The sequence below is a fragment of the Polyodon spathula genome, chromosome 3 (genome assembly GCF_017654505.1).
Source record: "Polyodon spathula isolate WHYD16114869_AA chromosome 3, ASM1765450v1, whole genome shotgun sequence".
Taxonomy (NCBI): Eukaryota; Metazoa; Chordata; class Actinopteri; order Acipenseriformes; family Polyodontidae; genus Polyodon; species Polyodon spathula.
In genome coordinates, this window is record NC_054536.1 from 1,861,975 (window position 1) to 1,886,469 (window position 24,495).

Here is a 24,495-nt window from a genome sequence, read left to right on the forward strand (position 1 = left end):
CACTGAACTTCGGCTCTCCTTAACTGTTGTATGGATTACTTTGGTGAGCACACTGCTGGGCAGAAGCACTAGGGCATGCTAAAAGAACAGCTTTGGCTATCATTAGAAAAGAAAAACAAACACTTGAGAATTGTATTGTTTTGAGTTTGGTGCTCTCACCTTCTATAGTAAGCATGTTGTTTCTAAACCAATGCACTTGAACAAAAATACTTGAATATATTCCTCTCTCACAAGCATCACCTGGGTTTAAAAATAAAGTAACCACTCTTATCACACACACACACACACACAGAAACAACTCTGAAAATCAAATGTATTTACTTCCTGTATGTGGTCAGACCCTTCTTCAGATTTGGCTGAAGTGAATGTTCTTCCACCCGGAACAAAAAAAAAAAAAAAAGGATTTCAGGGTTCTAAAAATTTTAATTAGCCCCACAAACAAAAAAACACTGTACAGAATGTTATATTGAAAATAAAACTTTATATAATAATTATTTAGTACAATAAATTTTATTAAAGTCTTCCACAGAGACATGTCCTCATTCTGGTTCTCTCTCAGCCTGCGAGCTCTGCTCTGTCCTCGATGCTCTTTCATTCTCGATCTCTCTCAGCCTGCGAGCTCTGCTCTGTCCTCGATGCTCTCTCATTCTTGTTCTCTCTCAGCCTGGGAGCTCTGCTCTATCCTCGATGCTCTCTCATTCTCGTTCTCTCTCAGCCTGAGAGCTCTGCTCTGTCCTCGATGCTCTCTCATTCTTGTTCTCTCTCAGCCTGGGAGCTCTGCTCTGTCCTCGATGCTCTCTCATTCTTGTTCTCTCTCGGCCTGCGAGCTCTGCTCTGTCCTCGATGCTCTCTCATTCTCATTCTCTCTCAGCCTGGGAGCTCTGCTCTGTCCTCGATGCTCTCTCATTCTCGTTCTCTCTCAGCCTGGGAGCTCCGCTCTGTCCTCAGGGCTGCTGTTAGACAAGCTCGATACCCTCTTGTTCTCTGAGTTCTCTCTCAGCCTGTGAGCTCCGCTCTGTCCTCTGGGGCTGGGAGCCCCACATGCAGCCCACCTTGTTGTTGCACAACCGAGTTAGACTGCCTTTCTGGGAATCCTTTTTTGGGGTTTCCTTGTCCTGCTCTAAAACGCTCCGCACATCCCAAACTCGTAAAGTACCATCGTGGGAGCCGGTGTAGAGCAGCTGCTTGTGAATCTGGAACATGAGAACAGTAAACTGGATTGGAATCATTGATCCAAGATCTGGTACCTTTTAGGCAAGAAAATATACTTTATAAACTTAACACACAATTTTAAAAAAGTCTTCCCGTTCCATGAAACGAATGACAAAAGTGTACTGTAACAATGTTTTAGGATGTGATGCCTACGACAGCATTTTGGCAAAATGCCCAAATACTACCATTCTTACCGGTGTCGCCACTCCTGCTGGTAGAACTGCCACTGGTATTATTCAAACCTGAGGATTATGTTAAAACGTGGCAGGCAAAGGTGGGCATGCAGCTACTGACACCAACAATAAGACATGAAACCCACAAGGAGATGAGAACTTGAAGCATATGTGGAAGCTACTGTAAACCATAGTCAATACATTAGACCTAGGAAGAAAAAAAGCTATCCCTCTTCCTTAATCATGAGATCCAGCACCGTTCTGTTTACAAACAAACCCCTGAGTACACAGGTCTTATCAAAGATACAGTAACTCCACTGAAAAGAGCAACAGTCACATTCAAATCAACTTTCAATATAAAACACTAACCTAAGGTTTCACAGCCCCTGATTAACACTGATCTTGCAATCCCTGGTGCTAATTCAGGGAAGGTGGTCCAGTACTCGTTAAATCAGGGTCTGTGAACCCACCACAGAATCTATTGCATTAGTAATCTATTACATTGCAATCCCTGGCGCTAATTCAGGGAAGGTGGTCCAGTACTTGTTAAATCAGGGTCTGTAAACCCACCACAGAATCTATTGCATTAGTAATCTATTACATTGCAATCCCTGGTGCTAATTCAGGGAAGGCAGTCCAGGACTCGTTAAATCAGGGTTGAATCAGTAATCCTGAGGTTATATTTCTATAATGTTACTCTACTTAGTGCTGACAGCATTAATCTGTGATTAATGCTGTTTCTACTGTTTGATTCTCTCGATGGTTCCTAAAAGAAACTTGCAGGAGAGCCACTTCACTGTTGAAAGAGGGAGTCCAGTGGACTAATTTTGATCTGAATAATTTAAAATATTTCCATCTTTTACTATAGAACTGAATTTTAAATGAATGTCGGTAAAAACATTTACATTTTAGAACACTGCGTTCAAATGCATGGATTTCTATGTTTATTTGCCTTTTTTTCGTTTGCTCTAACCTCGTTTCCATGGAAATCTTCCCCAGAGAGACAGAAGAGGAAATAAGCCTCAGGGGAAAAAATAACCCAACAGCATTTAATGGGAACAGTGTTTAAAACATAGCAGCGTAATGAATCCGGTCTGTCTCTGTGCCAGTGGTGTGCATCTGTACATAAGAACATAAGAATATAAGAAAGTTTACAAACAAGAGGAGGCCATTCGGCCCATCTTGCTCATTTGGTTGTTAGTAGCTTATTGATCCCAGAATCTCATCAAGCAGCTTCTTGAAGGATCCCAGGGTGTCAGCTTCAACAACATTACTGGGGAGTTGATTCCAGACCCTCACGATTCTCTGTGTAAAAAAGTGCCTCCTATTTTCTGTTCTGAATGCCCTTTGTCTAATCTCCATTTGTGACCCCTGGTCCTCGTTTCTTTTTTTCAGGTTGAAAGTCACTTGGGTCAACATTGTCAATACCTTTTAGAATTCTCAATGCTTGAAATTAGGTCGCTGCGTAGTCTTCTTTGTTCAAGACTGAACAGATTCAATTCTTTTAGCCTGTCTGCATATGACATGCCTTTTAAGCCCGGAATCATTCTGGTCGCTCATTTTTACACTCTTTCTAGAGCAGCAATATCTTTTTTATAGCGAGGTGACCAGAACTAAACACAATATTCAATAGTACTCAAGAACCAGTTAAATACTATCTGATCGGCCCCTAAACTTACACAGCATCAGCAGGTCATAAATAAACACAAATCAGCTGAATAACCAAAACAATGCCTGTGAGGAAGGGGAATATCTCCCTACAGTGTGTGCTTACCGAGCTGTTCAGGAAGGGAGCTATTCCCCTATTCTCGGTGTGTGCTTACCGAGCTGTTCAGGAAGGGAGCTATTCCCCTACAGTGTGTGCTTACCGAGCTGTTCAGGAAGGGAGCTATTCCCCTACAGTGTGTGCTTACCGAGCTGTTCAGGAAGGGAGCTATTCCCCTACAGTGTGTGCTTACCGAGCTGTTCAGGAAGGGAGCTATTCCCCTACAGTGTGTGCTTACCGAGCTGTTCAGGAAGGGAGCTATTCCCCTACAGTGTGTGCTTACCGAGCTGTTCAGGAAGGGAGCTATTCCCCTACAGTGTGTGCTTACCGAGCTGTTCAGGAAGGGAGCTATTCCCCTACAGTGTGTGCTTACCGAGCTGTTCAGGAAGGGAGCTATTCCCCTACAGTGTGTGCTTACCGAGCTATTCAGGAAGGGAGCTATTCCCCTACAGTGTGTGCTTACTGAGCTATTCAGGAAGGGAGCTATTCCCCTACAGTGTGTGCTTCTCCCACAGAAGTGCACGTCTCTCAAAGGGGGTGACAGTGAATGTTAGTGAAGGAAGATTCATGCCTTTGTATGGTAATAAAAACCCTCACCTGTATACAATTAATGATGAAGGTGTGCCCCCTAAACACTCTTCTCAAGACCCCCGATTTGGTATCAAAGGCTCTGGCACAGGCATCACCGCTTCCTGTAAATACTGGAAAAAACAATAATGAAATACTGTACAGGGATGAAATAGTGAAACTGGCAGTGAAAGAGTTTGCGTTCGTGCGCCCCCCCTATAATTAATGATATATATATATATATTAATTATAGGGCCCCGCACACCACATTATATATATATATATATATATTTTTTTTTTTTTTCCCCACGGAACTCCTGCAAAGGCGGAAGGGGAATGGAGTGCATGTGGGACTTGGGCGACAGAGTGTTAGTGACAAAGTGGAACAAACAGGACAGGTCCCGTACTGCTTGAAGATCCACTAGCTGCTTGAGTGGTTGTGGCGAGTAGGGGACGACATGGATAGAGGAAATCTCCACCCCCCTCAGTGGAGGACCTGTCCTGGCAGCTTGCCTGGTGGTAGGGAGACCCAGCTACCCCGGGGGGACAGAAAGGTACCCGGACCTGGAAAGGAAAAAGATCTAGCCAGGTCTCGTCCATAGAATCGACCTCCATCAGGCATGAGCCCCGAAGTGAGGGCCGGCACCCGCTGGATGCCCGTGGGACCTGGAGGAAAATGAGAGAGGGTTAAGAGAAAGGCGTATAGATTAGAGCCTCTCTGAGGCTAAAGCGCATGATCTGCGAAAGAATAGGTGTGGCCGGGGGTCCCCTCTGACCTACGAGGAACCTGGGCGGCAGAGCCAGGCCCGGCCAGGGGATTGAGACTCAATTCAGCCCCCAAAAATGGACCCTCGACTCCCCGCAGAACAGGAAAGAACCGCACGCCGCACACATAAACGTGAACTGGAAAACTAAAAGGACATGGGGAGGTTAGTAGGGACACGCTATGGATTGGAGGCCGTCCGCGCTGTGGAGAGGAAAAGGTCTCTAAGGCAGAAGACCACCAACATCCCAGGGATTTCATTGTGCGTTGATTAACCCCTGCTCGTGCAGCTGAGGTGGCAGCTCTGATCCGGAATGAGGAGAATAGGACTGGGAAGGAAATCTGTCTCTTGTCAGGAGGGAGGAGAGGTGGGAAGAGAACCAGTGTCTAGAGATAATAGAACACGAGTGGTCTGAGAATAGAGGATCTGTGGGAAGACAGCTCTTGGTCGCAAGATACCTGGTTAAAGCAGAGCTGGGGCAGAGAGAGGAATGAATCTTTGACAGCTGGATGAAGTGACCTCTATGGAGTTGATCCACCTTGAAGGACCTCAGGATAAGGACGAAGTGATCACTAGGAAGCTGGGATAGGTCAGAGCGTCGCAAGCCAAGTGCTCGAATGCTGGATGGAGAAGGAACCGAGAATTCCAAACAACGAAGGAAGCTGAAGAAAGCATAGACACAGCACCTCCACGTTGGGGTCATCCGATGGATTAAAGCAGCCGTTCCCAAGCGAGAAGATTAGAAGTCTAAGGATGTCGGAGGATATTGGTAGCCTTGAAGGCACGGCTGCTGGGAGAGCTCTTTCCATGCTGCGGAGAGTCAGGCTGATAGCCGGGGCGGACAGGAGCTGTGGAGCAGGGATGGACGAAAGACGGAACTGATGTTGAATACTGGAGATGTAGGATCTGACAGATAAAGGGAGGAGGTTCAAAGAGACCCATAGGTAGGTAATGAATGTGAGGAAGTGGTCTAGTTTGCTGACTGAATCAGAGATCTGGTTCTGGGTGCAGAATAGGAGGAATGTTCACCAGGCAGTGCAGTAGGCGGACCGGGTAGAAGGAGCTAAAGCCTCAGACATGAACTGTCATGCGGAGCGGAGGAGACTGGAGAGAGTTCAGATGAACGTCAGGTCCTTGAAGGGGGGACGGACGAGAGTCCACGTTGGGAACCAGGCTCCGGAACTTGAGGACCAATTGCTCCTTTAATGCAGCTAACGTCATGTCCAAGTACTGCTCCTGTACATTTTTCCCTCACCGGGCCGACGTTAAGACGTGTCTTGGTCCGCTGCCAAAGCTTCTTGCATCAAGTATGACTGTTTCACATTCAGCATATGTAGCTCTTGCAATCCAGCGAGAGCAGCGGTCTGTCACCACAGTCACAGATAAATGCAGATCCGGAGCCTAGCGTTCTGTTCTGCATGTCTGTCACAGACCTAGGAACATGACTTTTTTTTTTTTTTTTTTTTGAGGACGGGGGGATGGATGCAGAAAACTGCAGCGGCAGTTGATGTTCTTGCTAAAGCGACTTGGTGATCTGTATTGAAGATGAGCAGCCGGAACTACATTAATTGAGTGTTCCTGTGTTGCAGCAAGGAGTACCACATCCTGATGTCTAGAGATGAGATGCTGAACATCCTATGTGTTGGTTAAAACAGGATCGGTCAGTGGTTTGCTATTGTCATGTCTGCTTGGAATGGAAAAGGTGAACCCACATTCAGAGATTTGAGTATCACAACTCCAGTCATTCTCCAAATAGTGGAACTCCTGTCTTGACTATGAGTTAAGATTCCAGTCTCGTACAATGTCTCTTGCCATGTATTAATGTTGTAGTATCCGAGAGGATGAGCGGACATACTAGATGGGAATTAGCGTTAGCCTTGACTTTGGAAATGGCTGCCATGATCAGAGTATGGAGAAAAGCTGGACTGTTGAAAGCTCTGGCGGAACCTTCCTTGCTTCTGAAAGATTTTTATATATATATATATATATATATATATATATATATATATATATATATATATATATATATATATTTTATTTTATTTTTTTTTTTTTTTTTTTTACAGTTGAGGCGAGTAAGAATGCATGATATGAATGTTCTGCTTTGGAATAATGCAAATTGCGAAATTGAAGTGCCCGAAGGGAGATAACCAGTTGCGTTTAGAGATTGAAAATACCTGGAAGTTGATAATGAGCTGACAAATGTAGTCCAGGATTGGTCGAGTGGGAGGCTGGTTTCGGACTGACGGTGACCCGGGTGATTCCGAGGAAGGGACGATTAAGAGCATCTAAAATATCCGCTATTGAGAGCTAAGCGCCGTGGCCTGCTGATTTGACGGATTAATAGCGTCGGAAGCTGTAATGTAACAAAGCGAGAGTTAAATCGAGGGGAATTAGGGCGTTGAGACCGGAGGAACTGCCCACCAGGGCGAAAAGATCAATGATTAGGTGCTTCCCGATATTTTGTGGGTTATTTTTTTAATCGGAGATTCTGGGTTTAGAGGAAGCAAACGGAAGGTTTTGCATATGAATCGGATGGAAAGAAAGAGAGAGGGCGAGTCTGTGACTGCGGGGCAGTGCAGAGCATATGAGTATTTGTGACTGCGGGGCAGTGCAGAGTGAATGAGCATTTGTGACTGCAGGATGGATTGAATCTGTGTCTGACCGCAGGGCGTGTGTAGAACTGACTATCTTCTGTTACTTGCCCTAGAATCAACAGAGTGCGTCACGTCGGATGGCGACATCTGATTGAAGCCTGAAGCAGATGCAGTAACTGTTGTACTGTGGAATGGCTAGATGAGGGCGGGACCCAGACTGCCTGGGCTGGGGCAAGCAAGGAGCCACATATGGTGGCTGGACTTGATTTCTCATTACAGGCTTTAGCTGTGGCCATTGAGAAGGCTGATGCCCAGTTGCAGGTCAGAATGTTAGCTGTGGAGACCGGAAGTGCTGAGCCAGAGACGGAGGCCATGTTTGGAGTGGCGAATGCCAACGAAGTAATGCAAAAGCAACCGGTTTGTCCATATTGTAGAACTGTGTATTAATTAAGCAATTAAAACGCGATGGGGTGAATGAAGGAGTTCATGTCATGTCGTCAAAATATTGTTATGAAGCATAGGGATGAGTTCGGGTACGTCTCCTGGTTGCTGCGCTGCTGCTGTGGAGAGAACTGCCGCTTGTCTTGTGTGAGCAAATTTGCTGAATTGCGCTTGGGAGAAGAGACAACGTGAAAGCTCATATAAAGGTATGTTTGTTATACCTCACCATATGCTCACTTCCAGCTGGGAAGTCGATATTTTTTTTTTTAAGTTTGACGAGTGGTCGATACTTATAAAATAGCTGCTCCGGAGACTGGCTTGCTGGCAGGGGTGTTTTGATATCCGTAGTGCCAGGGAGCCAGTCTGGGTGCTGGGTAGAGGTCTGTATTAAGTAGTTGGTTCATCGGAAAAATGAAGATATTTTGAGGTGAATCCGAGGCGGAGGTTCCTGCATCGTATGAAAACCATCACAAAACGAAAGACAAGAGCAGGAAATAGTCCACAACTTAAATAGGGAAGAAAGAGGGATTGACAGATGGTACAGCCAGAGGGGATCCCCGGTGCTGCACAAACCCCGCCCAGAAACCGGCGAGAGCACAGTGCCAGTTATTGGGAGCAGCTGGGGGGGGCAGCTGCCGAGTCATCCCCCGCCCGAAAGAGGATATACCCAAAATGCGTCCGCTTCCCCTCCCCCAGCCGAATATCATCAGTAAGGACAGGACAGCATGATTTCGGGTTAACTGGCTGAGAAAGAGAGAGAGAGAAAAGCAGGCAAGTGCCTTTTACTGTGCTCCCCGAACTACGCCATAAGGTTACATTTAACACTGGAGTTCAACTTTAACACCCAGTTTTCAAGGCTGCGCTTCTCAGCACGCACCCCTTGCTTCTTGCAGAGTCGCCAGCTCCCATTCAAAACCTACCTTTATTACTTCAGCATGTTAAGGAAGGGAATGTGCTTAGGGAATGAAAGCTGTGAGTACAACCTCAGGCAAGTTCAACATCGCTAAGCAACCATGGCTAATGAACTGTAACACAGGACCCTAAAAGAAACAGCTAGAGCACGCCACTGTGGAAGCCAGTTACCTATTCAACTGTGCTGTTTTCCACTGGAGCAACTGGGAGGCTGCATGCTTTTTATTTAGCAGCAGGGATTAAACTGGAAACAACAGCATTAACTCTTGGGCCCAATTTAATGTGTTAATAAACATGAACTAGCAAGGATGTTTGTGCCAAGGATTTGAATTTCATGAACAACATTATTATTGGTTAAAAGTCCTCCAGGTTATATTTGTAGCCAATCCAATGGTCTACAATGGCCTTACCCAGACGCACTTACATATTCCTCTGTGGTATCTGATTGCACTGACGGTGCGCTTGTGAGACTTGAAGGTCCGAACACACTTTCCTGAATCCAGCAGCCAGCACTTGACTGTTCGGTCTGCACTCCCAGAGTACAAGTGCTGACTAACAAGCTGAAAAACAAGACAATTAGGCATCAAACAACTTATAGGGTGTTCTTATAAATGGGCACGTCACAAAGACAGCACACTATTGTACTTTTTAAAACTGGGAAATCACATTATGGTAATACAATACATGTTTTGTTTCACACAGGATTTATATTTCAGAATGATTCATTCACGGCATCTTCTCAGCTAAATCAAGTTTTATATAATACATTATTTTTTCCTCCGTCATTCTGGATACTCCTGAAACCAAGTTTGACACCGTGCATTGAAGCTGTTCTCTGATTGCTCAATTCCCTCGTTGCTGTTCGAACAAAAATTGCAAAAAAATAGGATTCACTCCTATTTATTTTGCATGGCTCCAGTATTGCCTCGAGTGTGAAAGATTAAAAGTATGGGTTCTATTAATTTTGTCGCATCAGGTCTGGTGTGCCGTGGCCTAACTCTACAAAACAATGACACCAGATGGGACTCCACAAACAAGATCCAGTTCTCCCCTATCTATTCTATAACCTCAACCTTGTCATGAGATGGGACTCCATAAACGAGATATAGTTCTCCCCTATCCATTCTATAACTCCTCAACCTTGTCAAATGCGATCTCTGAAATCTTCTGTCACTTCCATTGCCACACACTCGGTAAACAAAATGTTTTGATGGATTTGCAAGACAGGAATACCAATTGAAATGAGATAATCAATTGAAAACATATTTAGCGCTGCAGTTGGATAGCGAATAAGAGAAGCTAATAACAGTGCACGTCTGACATCACATTTCCAGGATGTTAAAATGCAGTTTCTGTTCTTTTCTAAACATGTTTTCCGACAGCATGAAAGCTGTGAATTACACAGTTCATTATTTGAACTCACAACAGTGACAGACACAAGTACAGCTTCCAGGACTGAGTGAGCTCTTGCAGACTTTATCTTCCTAGTCTCACTCAAACCAGACAGCATGCTTACCACCTTTCAAACACCCAGCCTCACACCGTTGCTACCCCAACCACATAACTTTCTACAGTGCCAGCATCATTTCTGTTGAGGATTTTTTATTTATTTTTAATAGCTTTCTGTTCTTTGTGTAACTCAAGCCACTAAGAGACGTCACAATTTTAAAAGCCTCTTGATCTGTGATAAAAGCACTAGCCCAAGCACAGACTAGTTCTTTTCACAGGAGTCTTACAGGCTATTAAGGAGAGCAGAGAGTCCATTCTCGCAGTGGTAGTTCATTTTATTAGAAGTGCTCACAGGCAGGGGGAAGATTTGTGGATTTCCACAGCAGGGGGGCTCCAGGCTCTGCACCACTTTGGAGTTATACCAACATCGAGGCAACAGTGATCTATTAGAACTGAATGAGACCCAGGGGAGGAGGCTGAACGCTGACCACCCAGTACAGCACTCCAGGAAAGAGATTCATCGCAGGCTGAGAATGCAGATTCTTTACTGATTTCATTTCAGAAGCAGTGCTGGACTGACACACACAACACAACACAAAGAAGCCAACTGTTACAAAAGTGAACTGCAGAACCCCGAAGAACTGCTCCAGCTATGACAGTATGTTTAGTTATAATAACAGTGTTAAACACTGGAGACCAAAGAAAGAGACTGTCTGACTGTTCTGATTACCTAGGGCAGTGATCAGACAGATTGTCCCAAAATACTAATAGAGGAAATCATGTACAAGAATCAAGATTGAGAAACGCTGTATTAAAAAATGCAGTTATACAACCAGGTCTCTATAAAATGTCAAAATACATCCTTATCTCTTCAATATTCTCACAATTGAGCACTTTAGATGAATTCAAAGGCAGCATCCTTTAAATAACAAAAAAAGCACTGCTCCACTTTCAAAGCATAAACACGGTTTTGGCTACTGACCATCTCCAATGTTTTGAAAAACTCACAAAGATGACTAATAAATACCTAACCCTCTTATAATATTGAGACCCCTGCATCCCTTGCACAGGCAGCACTAACCGGAATAGTTTCTTCATTCTGGTCTGGGGCAGCAGGATGTTAGTAATTACACACTCAGATAAGGGAACTCCCTCTCTAAAGAAATCTGTCGGTCTGACTCATTAAAATACAAATAAAAACCAGACTGTTTAATAATGATGTACCGGCAACAGCTGTCTGATCAGATCAGCACCTCCACATGAAAGGCACTATACAAGCCCAGGATTGCATTGTGATCTTCCGACTGTAACGTCAGTGAACTGTGCTTAATGATGGGATTGTACAGGAAGGAGGAACACATGTCTCTGTGTCTAGACAGGCATCAACATCATGCTTTTAAGTTTATTAGTCACATGTGTCCTCATAAGTAGGCTGCTGCCTGGAAGTGAACATTTCCAGAAATACCCCCCATCACAGATTTTCTTTCAAAGTAATTCTTATTCTTAATCCTGTTTGCATTTTTTTTTTTTTTACCTTAACAATCTGCCCTTCCCAGTGTTGCACAAGCATTCTTTGTCAATTGTGAACAATTTTACTTGACATGCCTCAAGCAGGGTGACCTGAGCAATCCTTTTGATTTAAGAAAACAGAAAATCAAGGACTAGCGGGAGCACGGCTGTAAATATGGCTGCAAACTGAAGCACACAGGAGTCAAGATGAAGTAACCCATCACTGAAACACTGCCAGCCAGTGGCGCAGAACGACACTCGGGTTAGCCATCTCCAGAGTCACAATATCATTCCTGTGAAGTTTGTTACAAACAACTGCTTATTATTAACTCTGGTCTCGGTCATTCAATTTAACAAATTACAGCTGCAGTAGGCACTTTACAAACTATTTAAAATGTTATTTTTAGACTTTTGTGTGCAACTTGATGCTACCTGACCGGAAAGATTGAAGATGCTAATTTTGAGATGGCAGCCAGAAACTAAACATTGCAACTAAGAATCAGGACAGATCAGTCACCCATAGCTGTTCATAACTGCAAAAAAGTACAGGAAGAGTTGTAAGACTAGGAAGCAATACAGCAAGGTCCCATACATTTCACAGGTATTGTTAAAATGTGTATAGACACGATACTGACTCTAAGCTAAGACTATAGAAGGTATGAGACAAACAGCACAGGCTGCATCCAGAATAACCACCACTGCTATTCACTCCTTATGGGTCTCACAAGCCAACTGTACACTTGTATCGCACTTTGATGGAATAAAGACTCTCATTGCATAGCAGTTTATTCATTCCTGGTTTTACTCAGAGTTTAAGACACACTGTTGCTAACCAGGCTCGCAGTAAAAACCTGCAATGGGTGAAACTGCAATTCGCATCCCTGTTAGTATGAAACCAGACTGCAATGCAATAGGAGGCTTATTCCCATCCCTGTTAGTATGAAACCAGGCTGCAATGCAATAGGAGGCTTATTCCCATCCCTGTTAGTATGAAACCAGGCTGCAATGCAATAGGAGGCTTATTCCCATCCCTGTTAGTATGAAACCAGGCTGCAATGCAATAGGAGGCTTATTCCCATCCCTGTTAGTATGAAACCAGGCTGCAATGCAATAGGAGGCTTATTCCCATCCCTGTTAGTATGAAACCAGGCTGCAATGCAATAGGAGGCTTAAGACCATCCCGGGTAGTACGAAACCAGGCTGCAATGCAATAGGAGGCTTATTCCCATCCCTGTTTGTATGAGCCCAGGCTGCAATGCAATAGGAGGCTTATTCCCATCCCTGTTTGTATGAAACCAGGCTGCAATGCAATAGGAGGCTTATTCCCATCCCTGTTTGTATGAAACCAGGCTGCAATGCAATAGGAGGCTTATTCCCATCCCTGTTAGTATGAGCCCAGGCTGCAATGCAATAGGAGGCTTATTCCCATCCCTGTTAGTATGAGCCCAGACTGCAATGCAATAGGAGGCTTATTCCCATCCCTGTTTGTATGAGCCCAGACTGCAATGCAATAGGAGGCTTATTCCCATCCCTGTTAGTATTAAACCAGGCCTCCAACAGGTTAGTCCTTAGTGCATTTCCTCATTGTGCATCTCCCTCCAATTGGCATCAGAACAGCTCACTGGTCGGTGGCTTCGTGGGCAATTTCTTCTTCAGCACCAGCACCTCCCTGAGCTGCACAAGAGTCCAAGCTAATTAAAGCAATCCGTTAACTGGCAATTGATCACAGAGGAATAAAAAAAAAAAAAGCAAGAGAATTAACTGCTTAGCCGGGAGCTGCAAAGGAATGCTGCTCTCTGAATGAATAAAGAGGCAACAGGAATGAGATGAGAGCTGGATGAAAACAGACTTCTTAAAAGCACCAGGCTTTGCTTTTTATATTTAATACTGTACTGACCTGTTGGGGCATGTGATCTTCCCCTGTAATAGCACTGTGACTATTTCCAGGGAGTTCACATGTGTAATTTTGTACTGATTATATGCAGGGATTCATAATAAAGCCCAGGAATAGAAATCAGACTCCTACTGCACAGCAGGTTTTACCCATTCCACGCTTTACTAAGAGCTTGATTAGCCACAGTATGTATAGATAACAAGCTCAGGTGTGTCTTAAACTCATAGTAAAATGAGGAATGGATCAAACTGCTTTGCAATGGGAGTCTTACTTTCATCCCTGAAATTGAACAGTGATGAAATAGTGAATTCCATTCCATTGGGAACCACCACAGATTTCTAAAAGCAACTGCAAGATTGACAAGTAGTGGCACGAGAAAAACATAGCTTAAATTCTGTTGCTGCAATCCAAGATGTTTCTGACCTGTAGATGTTATTTTGCACAGAGCTGTGCACTTCCGGCAACCCACTAAAACAGGCTAAAACATTCCACACAGAATGCATTCCTGGAAATGAGAACAAATGTAAACCGATGACACAGCCTCTAACAAACTCCTGTTAACCATGAACATTTACCCCAGAGTAACACTTTAAAATGCTCCCTGTGATAGCAATTAAATCACAGCATGCCATTCTAGAACTAGGAAGGACACACCGTGTACAGAACATTTCAAACTGTTTACAGTACAGTCTAAACAAACGGCACAGTCCAGTACGAGAACTCTTATTATCACCTCCTCGCTGCAACAGCGCTGATGAAGGGCTATAGTGGCACACAAATCTCCTCTTATCTTTCCATCAGGCATGGTACAGAAGAATCACATCATCCATTTAAACAGACACATTCCCCCACAAAGTAGCACAAATAAATAGAAAGATCAAGACAGAAATGCCTGCAGAACCTACCAGATATAAACATTCTTGTTCCAAGAATAGCGCCTGCATCCAGTCTAACAGGGCAGGGGCTGGGTGTGAACTGTTGACCCCGCGCATCATAAGCAAGCATCTTACCCACAATGCAGAACAGCCGGGCTCATCTGCACTCATGGTTTAGCGCTTTTAACCTCATCTCACTGACCGGACAGGACAGAATCCATCACGGCAGCGGATCACACAGCACTGACTGTTACACCAGCGGTCTTTCCTGGGTTGGTGCCGATGCCTTGCTAAGCCTGTTTCATGGCAGTGCAGTTCACTGGAAGACACCAGTTGTTATTCTTGCACACCTTGCAAGTACATTAGTGTTCGTTGTTTAGATTTTAGCTATTCACACATCTTTCTTAGAACATTGCTGGTACAGAACAGCTCATGCTGCAGCGACAAAGCAATGTACAGTTGTGAAGGTTACCAACAGCTTTTATACATAGAGTATAAAGCAAGGATATACGCAACTATACAATGCTCATGGTCATTTCAGCCAATCAGAGCCATTAATGTAGTCTGCAGCATCAAGCCTAACTGTAAACACCATGCAGATGTACTGTTAAACATGCATTTATACAGGCCTGGATGAAGCTTGCCTCTCAATATAGTGACAGCCCACTTCTGCACCACGGTCCAGTTCATTCACATCACATCTTGGTTTTATTACTGAAGTTCCACACCGTATTCAACCCGAGTACGCTACCGTATACTCAAGGTAACACCGACACATTTTCAAGCTAATTGTCTCACTGTGGTTCTTACCTCCAAGCATATGATAGAGCCCTGATGCTCTCGAAAGACCTTGGTCTGTTCTCCTTTAGTGAGGTCCCATCTGCGCACAGTGCAGTCCGTACTCCCAGAGAACAGTGCCTTGTTTGTGGTGTCCAGTGCCAGACAGAGGATGGCCCCACTGTGCCCACGCAGAGTCCGGTAGCAGCGCCCGTCGGACACGACCCAAAGCTTGAGGGTGCAGTCAGTGCTGCCTGTGATGAGGAAGTCTCTGACCTGCTCACTGTCCGGCTCAGGAAGGAGGTCCTGGGAGGAGCAGTGGGCAAGAGCGAGCACACAGTTCCGGTGTCCACGGAATTCCTGGAGCTGCCTGCCCGTCTCCACACTCCAGCACCGCGCGGTGCGGTCGTAGGAAGCACTGAACAGGCAGCCTTGGGTCACCAGGACTCTGCAGGAACGAGAGCAGAACCAACCAGCGGGAATGCGTTTCATTCACTACACCTATATCCCTAATTGAAATCACAACTGGGAAACACTGCAAAAGCAATCACTTGGATTTTATATATATATATATATATATAAACAAATATGTACCGTCTAGAGCAAGAATCACTTTACAAACATTTTGCATTGGTATTGAACAACCTTTTGTAATTATTATCAATTCTGAAATTTTATCTGAAGACATTCTAAATAAACCCAATGAGTTCTGCAATATATGTTTTTAAGCTCTCTAATAAAAGTATTAATAAGAATGCATGCACCTGTTGAAAATCGAACAAATCCACTATAGTGTAAGCAGTCCCTAAATTCACCATGACCAGAGTGAGTGCGAAAATGAAATACATCATTAGTTGCTCACCCATTTGCCCTGTTTAATAGTGTGAACATAGTTTTATCAGCCAGTAGGGCTATTAATCATATTCATCATTCAAACAAGCCAGCTTGAATACAGAGGGAAGACAGCTCCTGTACACATTAGATTTGCCAACAGTGTCAACTCAATGAATCATTTCTTTAATTGTCAACTGCAAAAACAACCAAACAGAGAGAGGGAAAATAAATGCAGTAGTCTCTTTGTAGTGAACAGTAGCAGTAAAGTAGCGCTCAGATGCAGAGCTGGGAACAGATAGATTAGGAACGAGGTGAAAGAGCAGATTTCTATCAGTGGAGAGTGACAGTCAGAGCCGCACACTGACAATCAGCATGACAAGAAAATGACAGACTTTTCAGAAAACAAAGCGGCTGTTTAAAGATGTCACAGTTTGGTATTCAAACTAGTATGATAATGACACAAATCATTTTAAAAGCCAGCTGCAGACTGTTTCGAACATCTAAATTGATGAGTACAGCTTGATACGCAACACAGCCTGCCATGAGGCAGATACACAAACCAGCATGTATTGCACAGACAGCTCCAGAAACTGCTTCCCTTGTCAGACAACTGTACAAGCTTTCATTTATTGGCCAGGAGTGGCTTCTTTTGTTAAAATAGATTTCCGTGAGGGACAACGATGCATTACCGGGACAGAAATCTTTCACAACATATATTATAAACAAGGTTGCTAGTTCTGAATACTAAGCTACAGAAAGCTCTCTGTTTGCATGTCTGTCTTTCACTTTTCACAAACACTCAATGCAAGGCTCACTTGTTGACAATGGAGGAGTGTCCCTTGAAGACAGCCGTGCAGCCCCCTGTCGTCAGGTCCCATCTCCGGACGCTGTGGTCCGCGCTGCATGTGTAGGCAGCATCGTTCTCCAGGTGGCAGGAAGTGATGTAGTTCTCATGGCCTGTGGGGAGGGAAGAGTACAAAATAAATAAAAAGGAAGCTTTGTGTAACAGAGCGAAGGCTGGATGCGAACCAGTGACCCTGCGCACCACAAGCGAGTGTCTTAACCACCATGCAAAAGAACCGGGCTCGCCTCCACTTGTGTTTGCTTAGAGCTCCTAGCCTCACCTCACCGACGGGACAGGAGCTGGAACGGCAGTGTACCACACAACACTGTAGAAAGCAGCACAGTCTCATTCCAAGATGCATGGCTTCAGTTTTTTTTTTTTTTTTTTTTTTTTTTTTAATAGTTATGGATGACAATGTCAATCACCACTGCTGCCTTTGTTGCACAAAGTCTTCCTGTGTTGTTTACAGGTTTCATGTGACAGATTCTGCCTAACTTGTGCACCTGGAGACTCCTTGTGTTGAGTCTGGGCGCGAGTCAGGAGTAAGGCTTTTCCCACGGATTTCACGATTTCTGTGAAATTTACCCATCGTCATACTATGTAGTTCCTGTCAATTCAACACAGCAAATGTTTGCCTGATTGATGCACTGCATTTATGAAGCTGGCAGCCGGATTAGTTTGCTTCCAGTACATGACTGAACACACACTGCACAGAGCGGCACAACTTCTTTAAGATGTCTTCAATGAAAGACACCAGCTGCATCAAAGACCGGAAATATTTCTGCTAAAGATCGCTTTGTCCAGTACAGTAGACCTATAAACTGTGCAAGCCGAGTGCAGCACGGACATTCAACCAGTGCGCCTATAAACTGTGCAAGCCGAGTGCAGCACGAACATTCAACCAGTGCGCCTATAAACTGTGCAGGCCGAGTGCAGCACGAACATTCAACCAGTGCGCCTATAAACTGTGCAAGCCGAGTGCAGCACGAACATTCAACCAGTGCGCCTATAAACTGTGCAAGCCGAGTGCAGCACGGACATTCAACCAGTGCGCCTATAAACTGTGCAAGCCGAGTGCAGCACGGACATTCAACCAGTGCGCCTATAAACTGTGCAAGCCGAGTGCAGCACGAACATTCAACCAGTGCGCCTATAAACTGTGCAGGCCGAGTGCAGCACGAACATTCAACCAGTGCGCCTATAAACTGTGCAAGCCGAGTGCAGCACGAACATTCAACCAGTGCGCCTATAAACTGTGCAAGCCGAGTGCAGCACGGACATTCAACCAGTGCGCCTATAAACTGTGCAAGCCGAGTGCAGCACGAACATTCAACCAGTAGGCATATATAAAACAATACTTTAAAGGCCTAGCTGATCTAAAATTAATATAGGTGTGATCTCTATTAAAAACAACGGGGGGGGGGGGGGATATAGGAAACTAAAATGTTTTGATAACACTTTAAAATAAGGGCTGCAAAATGAGCTCAGTCTGGATAGCCCCCGAACACCACCTGAATGTCTTCTGCATTTCCTCCGAGTTCTAAATCATTCATTTTGAATTCAGCCCGTGTCGATTTCATTACATGATCCTTTAGTAACAAAAGATGTTGATCACATGTATAAGGCAAAACATGAAAATAACTCAGTGTTGTGTTTACAGTACTTCAGCAACATGTTTCAACAACTCCACCGGACAAGAAGTTACCCGTCTCCTTAATCATAAACACCAAGTTCACATTTTCTATCCTGTTACTATACAAACAGAACCACATACTTATTCATTATGTTGAAAAGCGCGGAACCTCGCCTGCGACTCGCAAACACACACCTATAGTCACATTTAACTAAAAGAAAAATAAATACACGAAATAAATACACAGGTAGGCCTTTAACATTTGTTTTCAAAATAAATAAATAACAATATAAATAAATAAATAAATAAATAAAAATACAAATGGAAGTAACAAACCCTGGAATAGCATGCAGCACTGCTGTTCCGAAGTGCTCCACAGGCGGGCGGTCCAGTCCTCGCTGCCGGTGAGCAGGTAGCGCCCGTCCGGACTGAGGCTTAGCCAGTTAACCCCGCCGCAGTGATCAGCGCAGACTTTCCGCAGGGAAGCAGATCTGGAGCTGCCGCTCCCCATCACCACTGCCTCGGCATGAGGGCTCATCAGCTTCGCTCCACCCGAAAACCATCAAAGCCACAGGCGATGTTTAATTAGCTTTTGTTGCACCTGCACTTGAAGCTTATGCAGTTCTGAACATCGTCATATTATTATCATCTTGATCCAGAAAGAGAATCCAGTGTAACGCGTTACATTGTGTCGGAGATGAAAGTCCCACGGAACATACACCCACAATTCACTTCACCACTTCGAAAGTTATGTGTGTGTCAGTTTGTTGCTAGCCTAGTTGTACTAACTGCTCACTGGTGCAAACATATTCCCAGTTAAATCAATAAAACAGTCCATACCCGTACATACGTGTATTCATACTGGTCCAGTCTTTGTTTAAACAACAGCAACGACTTTAAATTTCATTCGGATTTTCACACTTCATGCAGCGTTTTAAACAGCCGTAGGCTCACTAAACAGAGAGATTTAACTTCCTTTGCTCGTGTTCCACCGCACTCTCCAGGGTTTGCTGTTCTCGCGTTTTATGCTTCCCCGTTTATGAAGTGCGCGCTGATCTGCTCTTCGGCACTTTCCCCACTTGCCTCCAGACCGCAATGCTGCCCTAGCGTGGGCTTGTTATTAATGGTAACTGTGATCCAAACTGTCAATCCACACTCCAAGCCAAGTAACGCTACCCTCCTGTCCTGAACAGGGATTTCCCCCACCCCCGTCGCCCCCCGGTCCTAAAGGCAGCCCTTCCACAGATCACAACGTCTTTGTTAGGCTCGGTTAAGTATCTCCGACAATGCAAAAGTAAGTAAGTGAAATACATTCAAACCGTTTGTTTTTAGTTTTAATGTATGACTGGTGTTCATTACTTTTCTAAAGGAATCCTGTATAAAAAGCTCTCTTACTAAACAGAAAATAAGAAATACACCTAGGATTCAGTGCCGCCATGTGTTTTAGGGTCAAAGGTTAGTGGTTTACATCTTGACTACATTTTCTGTAATGTTATGAATTTTGATTGAATTATTAGGTCTGGGGTTTTTTTTGGTTTTTTTTTTCCCCCAGATACCTTTTAAACTTCGGCGTCACAAAAGACGACGTCGTTCTTCCACAGTATTTCCCATTACAATCACTGTCCTGTGTTGCTGTGTTTGTTTAAAAAAGCAGGGCCTTGCTTCTATCTTATTATTATTGTTCTAGCAGCAAACAATGAATTGGCTACAGCTGTAGAAAGTATGCAGTGTAAGTAAACAACAGAGCAGGGTGTTGTGACTGAAGCAGGTGAGTGCATCAGAGAGGTGTGTTTAAGTAGGTGTTATTTTTAGGCTGAAGTGTAATGCTGGCTCCAGGGATCAGCCTATTTGTAGCCTCCCTGGCGCATCATATCACAAAAACAGTTTTTTTATTTTTTATAATTTTTTTTTTTTTTTTACAGTAATACGCTCCATGTCAGGATTAAAAAACAAAATTAAATGTTGCCTGAAAGAATTTTTTGCCAATAACAGGCTGCTTTCTGCTTCCATTGGAATACACCATGGGAATCAGTTTGCAGGATCTGTAACACTAGAAGCCTTTGTTGTACACTTAAAGGCGCAGCACAATAAGGATTAGCAGGGCACCATATGCGACAGCTGCTTAACCTTTTCCCTCAATGGGCTTTGTTGTTTGTAGTCATTATTTTGTATGATGTGTGGATGAGAGGCAGACTGCTAATCAGCAGGTGATTTTCAATATAATCTTCCCTGAGAAAAGCTGGTTAACGAAAGAGCAGGGCTCAGGAGAAGGAGGGACACCGTGCGCTTTCGGTTTTTTATTTCATTCTGCGTCTTGTTATTTATGGATTTATTGTGAACCTAGAAAACCGAACTGAGACAAAGTCCTGGTTTCATTCCAGACCAGCGGAACGGGGAACAGACTCATGAACATGTGTTACAGTTAGATCACAAGCCAGCATTTCATCGTGTGGATATGCATTACAACACCCCATTGCTTCTGTAGTTCAGCAGTGTGCACATGCATTACAACACCCCATTGCTTCTGTAGTTCAGCAGTGTGCACATGTATTACAACACCCCATTGCTTCTGTAGTTCAGCAGTGTGCACATGTATTACAACACCCCATTGCTTCTGTAGTTCAGCAGTGTGCACATGTATTACAACACCCCATTGCTTCTGTAGTTCAGCAGTGTGCACATGTATTACAACACCCCATTGCTTCTGTAGTTCAGCAGTGTGCACATGTATTAGAACACCCCATTGCTTCTGTAGTTCAGCAGTGTGCACATGTATTACAACACCCCATTGCTTCTGTAGTTCAGCAGTGTGCACATGTATTAGAGCACCCCATTGCTTCTGTAGTTCAGCAGTGTGCACATGTATTACAACACCCCATTGCTTCTGTAGTTCAGCAGTGTGCACATGTATTACAACACCCCATTGCTTCTGTAGTTCAGCAGTGTGCACATGTATTAGAGCACCCCATTGCTTCTGTAGTTCAGCAGTGTGCACATTTATTAGAGCACCCCATTGCTTCTGTAGTTCAGCAGTGTGCACATGCATTACAACACCCCATTGCTTCTGTAGTTCAGCAGTGTGCACATGCATTACAACACCCCATTGCTTCTGTAGTTCAGCAGTGTGCACATGTATTAGAGCACCCCATTGCTTCTGTAGTTCAGCAATGTGCACATGTATTACAACACCCCATTGCTTCTGTAGTTCAGCAGTGTGCACATGTATTACAACACCCCATTGCTTCTGTAGTTCAGCAGTGTGCACGTGTATTACAACACCACATTGCTTCTGTAGTTTTGATTTGTTGCACATATTAAATCAAACCACTGAGCTGTCTAATTTAATTGATTACTTTAATATGCCGCACATGCAATTCATTTAAAACAGTAAGAGAAAAGGAACAGAGAGCTACACATAATAAAATGCATGAGACTTTTTAGATGTTGTTTAAGATGCCTAATTAAAGCACAAAGTGGTCTAACATTTTTATTCATGAGTGCCTATTGTTTCTATAAGTGGGATACCACAGAGATCAGTACTGGCACCGTTGTTATTCCTAATCTATATAAATGACCTGGACCAGGACATAATCAGTAAACTATGCAAATATGCAGACGACACGAAACTGGGAGGGGTAGCCAACTCCCAATCACCACTTCAATAATACAAAGAGATTTAGACAAGACTCAAGCTTGGGCTGACACATGACAGATCACATTTAATGTGAATAAATGTAAAGTCTTACACAAAGGGCGCAAAAACATTAGAGACAAATACAGCATAAATAGTAATGAAGAGGATAGGAGGTTATGTACGAAAAGGACTGGAGGTAGTAGTGGATGAATCTCCTACGCCAACTAGACAGTGTGGAGAAGCTATAAAAAAGGCAAATAGAATGTCAGGTTACATAGAGCATAGGTGGGCCGAATAGACGTTTCTCGTTCTTGAATTTCTTATCTTCTTATTACTGATCAGAAATGTCAATTCTCACATCCTGAGGATTCCGTGCAGGTAGGTATATAAAGGGTAGAATTGACACATCGTGACATGTTCTAATACATTTGCACATCCCTGTATACAGTGCATGATGTGTTGCCAGCAGAAAACAGAATCTAGTTGCATAAATAAAGTAGCTTTTCCTATTTCAAACATGCGTGTGCGTTCCAGGATTAAGCACACACACACAAAGAGTATGTTTCTTTTGCAGGAACTGCATGTGGATCAAGAAGATTTGAAGCCTGTCACCAAGTCTAAAAAGCACAGGCTTGTGACACTTCCTGTTTTGCAGCATTCGTCTCTATTGAACTGAAGCCTTTTCTTCATTCCACCTGCTAAAATATGCAGTTTATTTGCACTCCCTGAGCGCCAGCCACAAAATAATTAACTCTTTACTAACCCTCCAGGGTTTCTTGCTGCAATGCATTCCCCAGGATGAAAACATGCTGCTTTATAATAAAAATAACATTCATAACCAAAAAGTCTCTATCTCCTTCAGTCTCTATTTTATACTTCATATGTTTGTTTTAAGTTTTGGCAAGGCAACTTCTCAAACTCCATGGAGTTCACACAACTGTTTTAAAATTTATAAAAATTAAAATAAAAAAAATTGTGACCATTCAAATATATACAAAACAAATACTGACTGGACATTTTAACCTGTAATCCACGGTTTGCTCATTACAAAATGGACATTCAAGGCTCACAAACATGAATGCTAGTAACAATGCTAAACCACACAGTCATACAAAACAAATTGATGTAAATCTGGGTAGAGTACATTAACCAAGTGTTTCTGTGATTAAATGAAAAAAAGTGTACTAATCAAGCTGCTGGACTTGTCTTTGTTGTTTGGGTTTAGAGAAATAGAGAGACAAACTACTGTAGAGAGAGATGTTGTTCTTGGTCTATGAAGAGACACTAGAGGTCCTAGAGCCATATTTTTAAAGCATTTACTCCAGTCTCTAATGAGCTGCTATTCTATTATGTGGTAAAGCACCAGCTTGTGTTAATAAACCACTGGAACCAAACAACTAAGTAATATACAGGGTGATTAGAAAGTAAGTTTACCACATCAACGGACTGTATCTCACACATGGTAGGGCATAGGAAGGTGAAATTGCATGCGGTCGTTAAGGGAAACAGGTTGTACTTGTGATAAGCCTCGTCGCGGCAGACCACCGACACCAAGCAAAGTGCTGTAGCAGAATAACCCAGCACAAGCACATGTGTTGTCGACCGCCGCCTGGGTTTACCCAATTCAACTGTTCCTAAAGCTCTTCGTTCAACTCTGCAGATGCTTCCATACAAGCTGCATCATGTTCTAGCAGTGGAGGAGACGGACTTCATCAGACGTGTCGATTTTGCGCTACAGTTGTTGGCACGTCTGGAATTGGATGACCAGCGGCCTGCTAATATCCTGTGAATGGATGAAGCACACTTCACCCTGTCTGGAAGTGTGAACACGCGCAATGTGTTATCTGATCAGAGACTAATCCACATGCAACACTTGCAAGACCCCTACATGATGTTACAGTGGCAGTGAGGTGTGGCTAACTTTGTTATTGGACTATTTTTTTTTTGAAAAGCCATCAGCAAGGAGACCTCAAAACGTTCCCAGTGACTGCTGCATGGTGCCACACCATACTGACCACCCATGTCATTCCTGTGCTGCAGCAATGAGATGTGATGAACACCACAGTCTTCAAGAAGGATGGTCCCCCTCTGCATATTGGTAACCAGGTGAAAAGCGTCTTGCAGGAGCACTTTCAGGACAGAATCATTCCACTCTCCTTGTGAATAGCCACCTTGTTCACCAGACCTTACACCTGTGGATTTCTGGTTAAGGAGTTACCTGAAGTCACGAGTGTACCAAGGGAACCCTCGCACAATTCCAGACCTCATTGTCTGGAAGGGAGTCAGCATACCTGATGAGATGCGTAATGCTGCCTTAATGGCCATTGTCACACTATTGCAATTCATTCTGGATCATGGAGGAGCACATACTGAACACTTGTGATTGTCAGAGGTAGGTCACAGTGGCTCCCCCTAGTGTAAAAAATGAATGCGGCATGTGCGTCGCCATGGTTCCCTTAACAACCATATGCAGTTTCACCTTCCTGTGCCCTCCCATTTGTGAGATATGGTGCGTTGATGTGGTAATCTTACTTTCCAATCACCCTGGATTTCAAATTCTTGTCAACACTCTCAATTTCTGTTCATTAAATCTAATTTTGTAAAAATGAACATGA

General features: G+C 43.8%; 1 protein-coding gene across 1 annotated transcript; it reads right to left on the reverse strand.

The window, feature by feature from the left end:
* Positions 1–421: 421 nt before the first annotated feature.
* LOC121310021 (WD repeat-containing protein 86-like) lies at positions 422–19,437 on the reverse strand. The gene is made up of 6 exons (XM_041243217.1): positions 18,583–19,437; positions 16,585–16,726; positions 14,969–15,383; positions 8,856–8,991; positions 3,748–3,851; positions 422–1,193 (listed from the first exon to the last, which is right to left on the reverse strand). Exons 1-6 carry the CDS (start codon positions 18,782–18,784, stop codon positions 957–959), a joined length of 1,236 nt encoding a protein of 411 aa, XP_041099151.1. The 5' UTR covers positions 18,785–19,437; the 3' UTR covers positions 422–956.
* Positions 19,438–24,495: the final 5,058 nt, after the last annotated feature.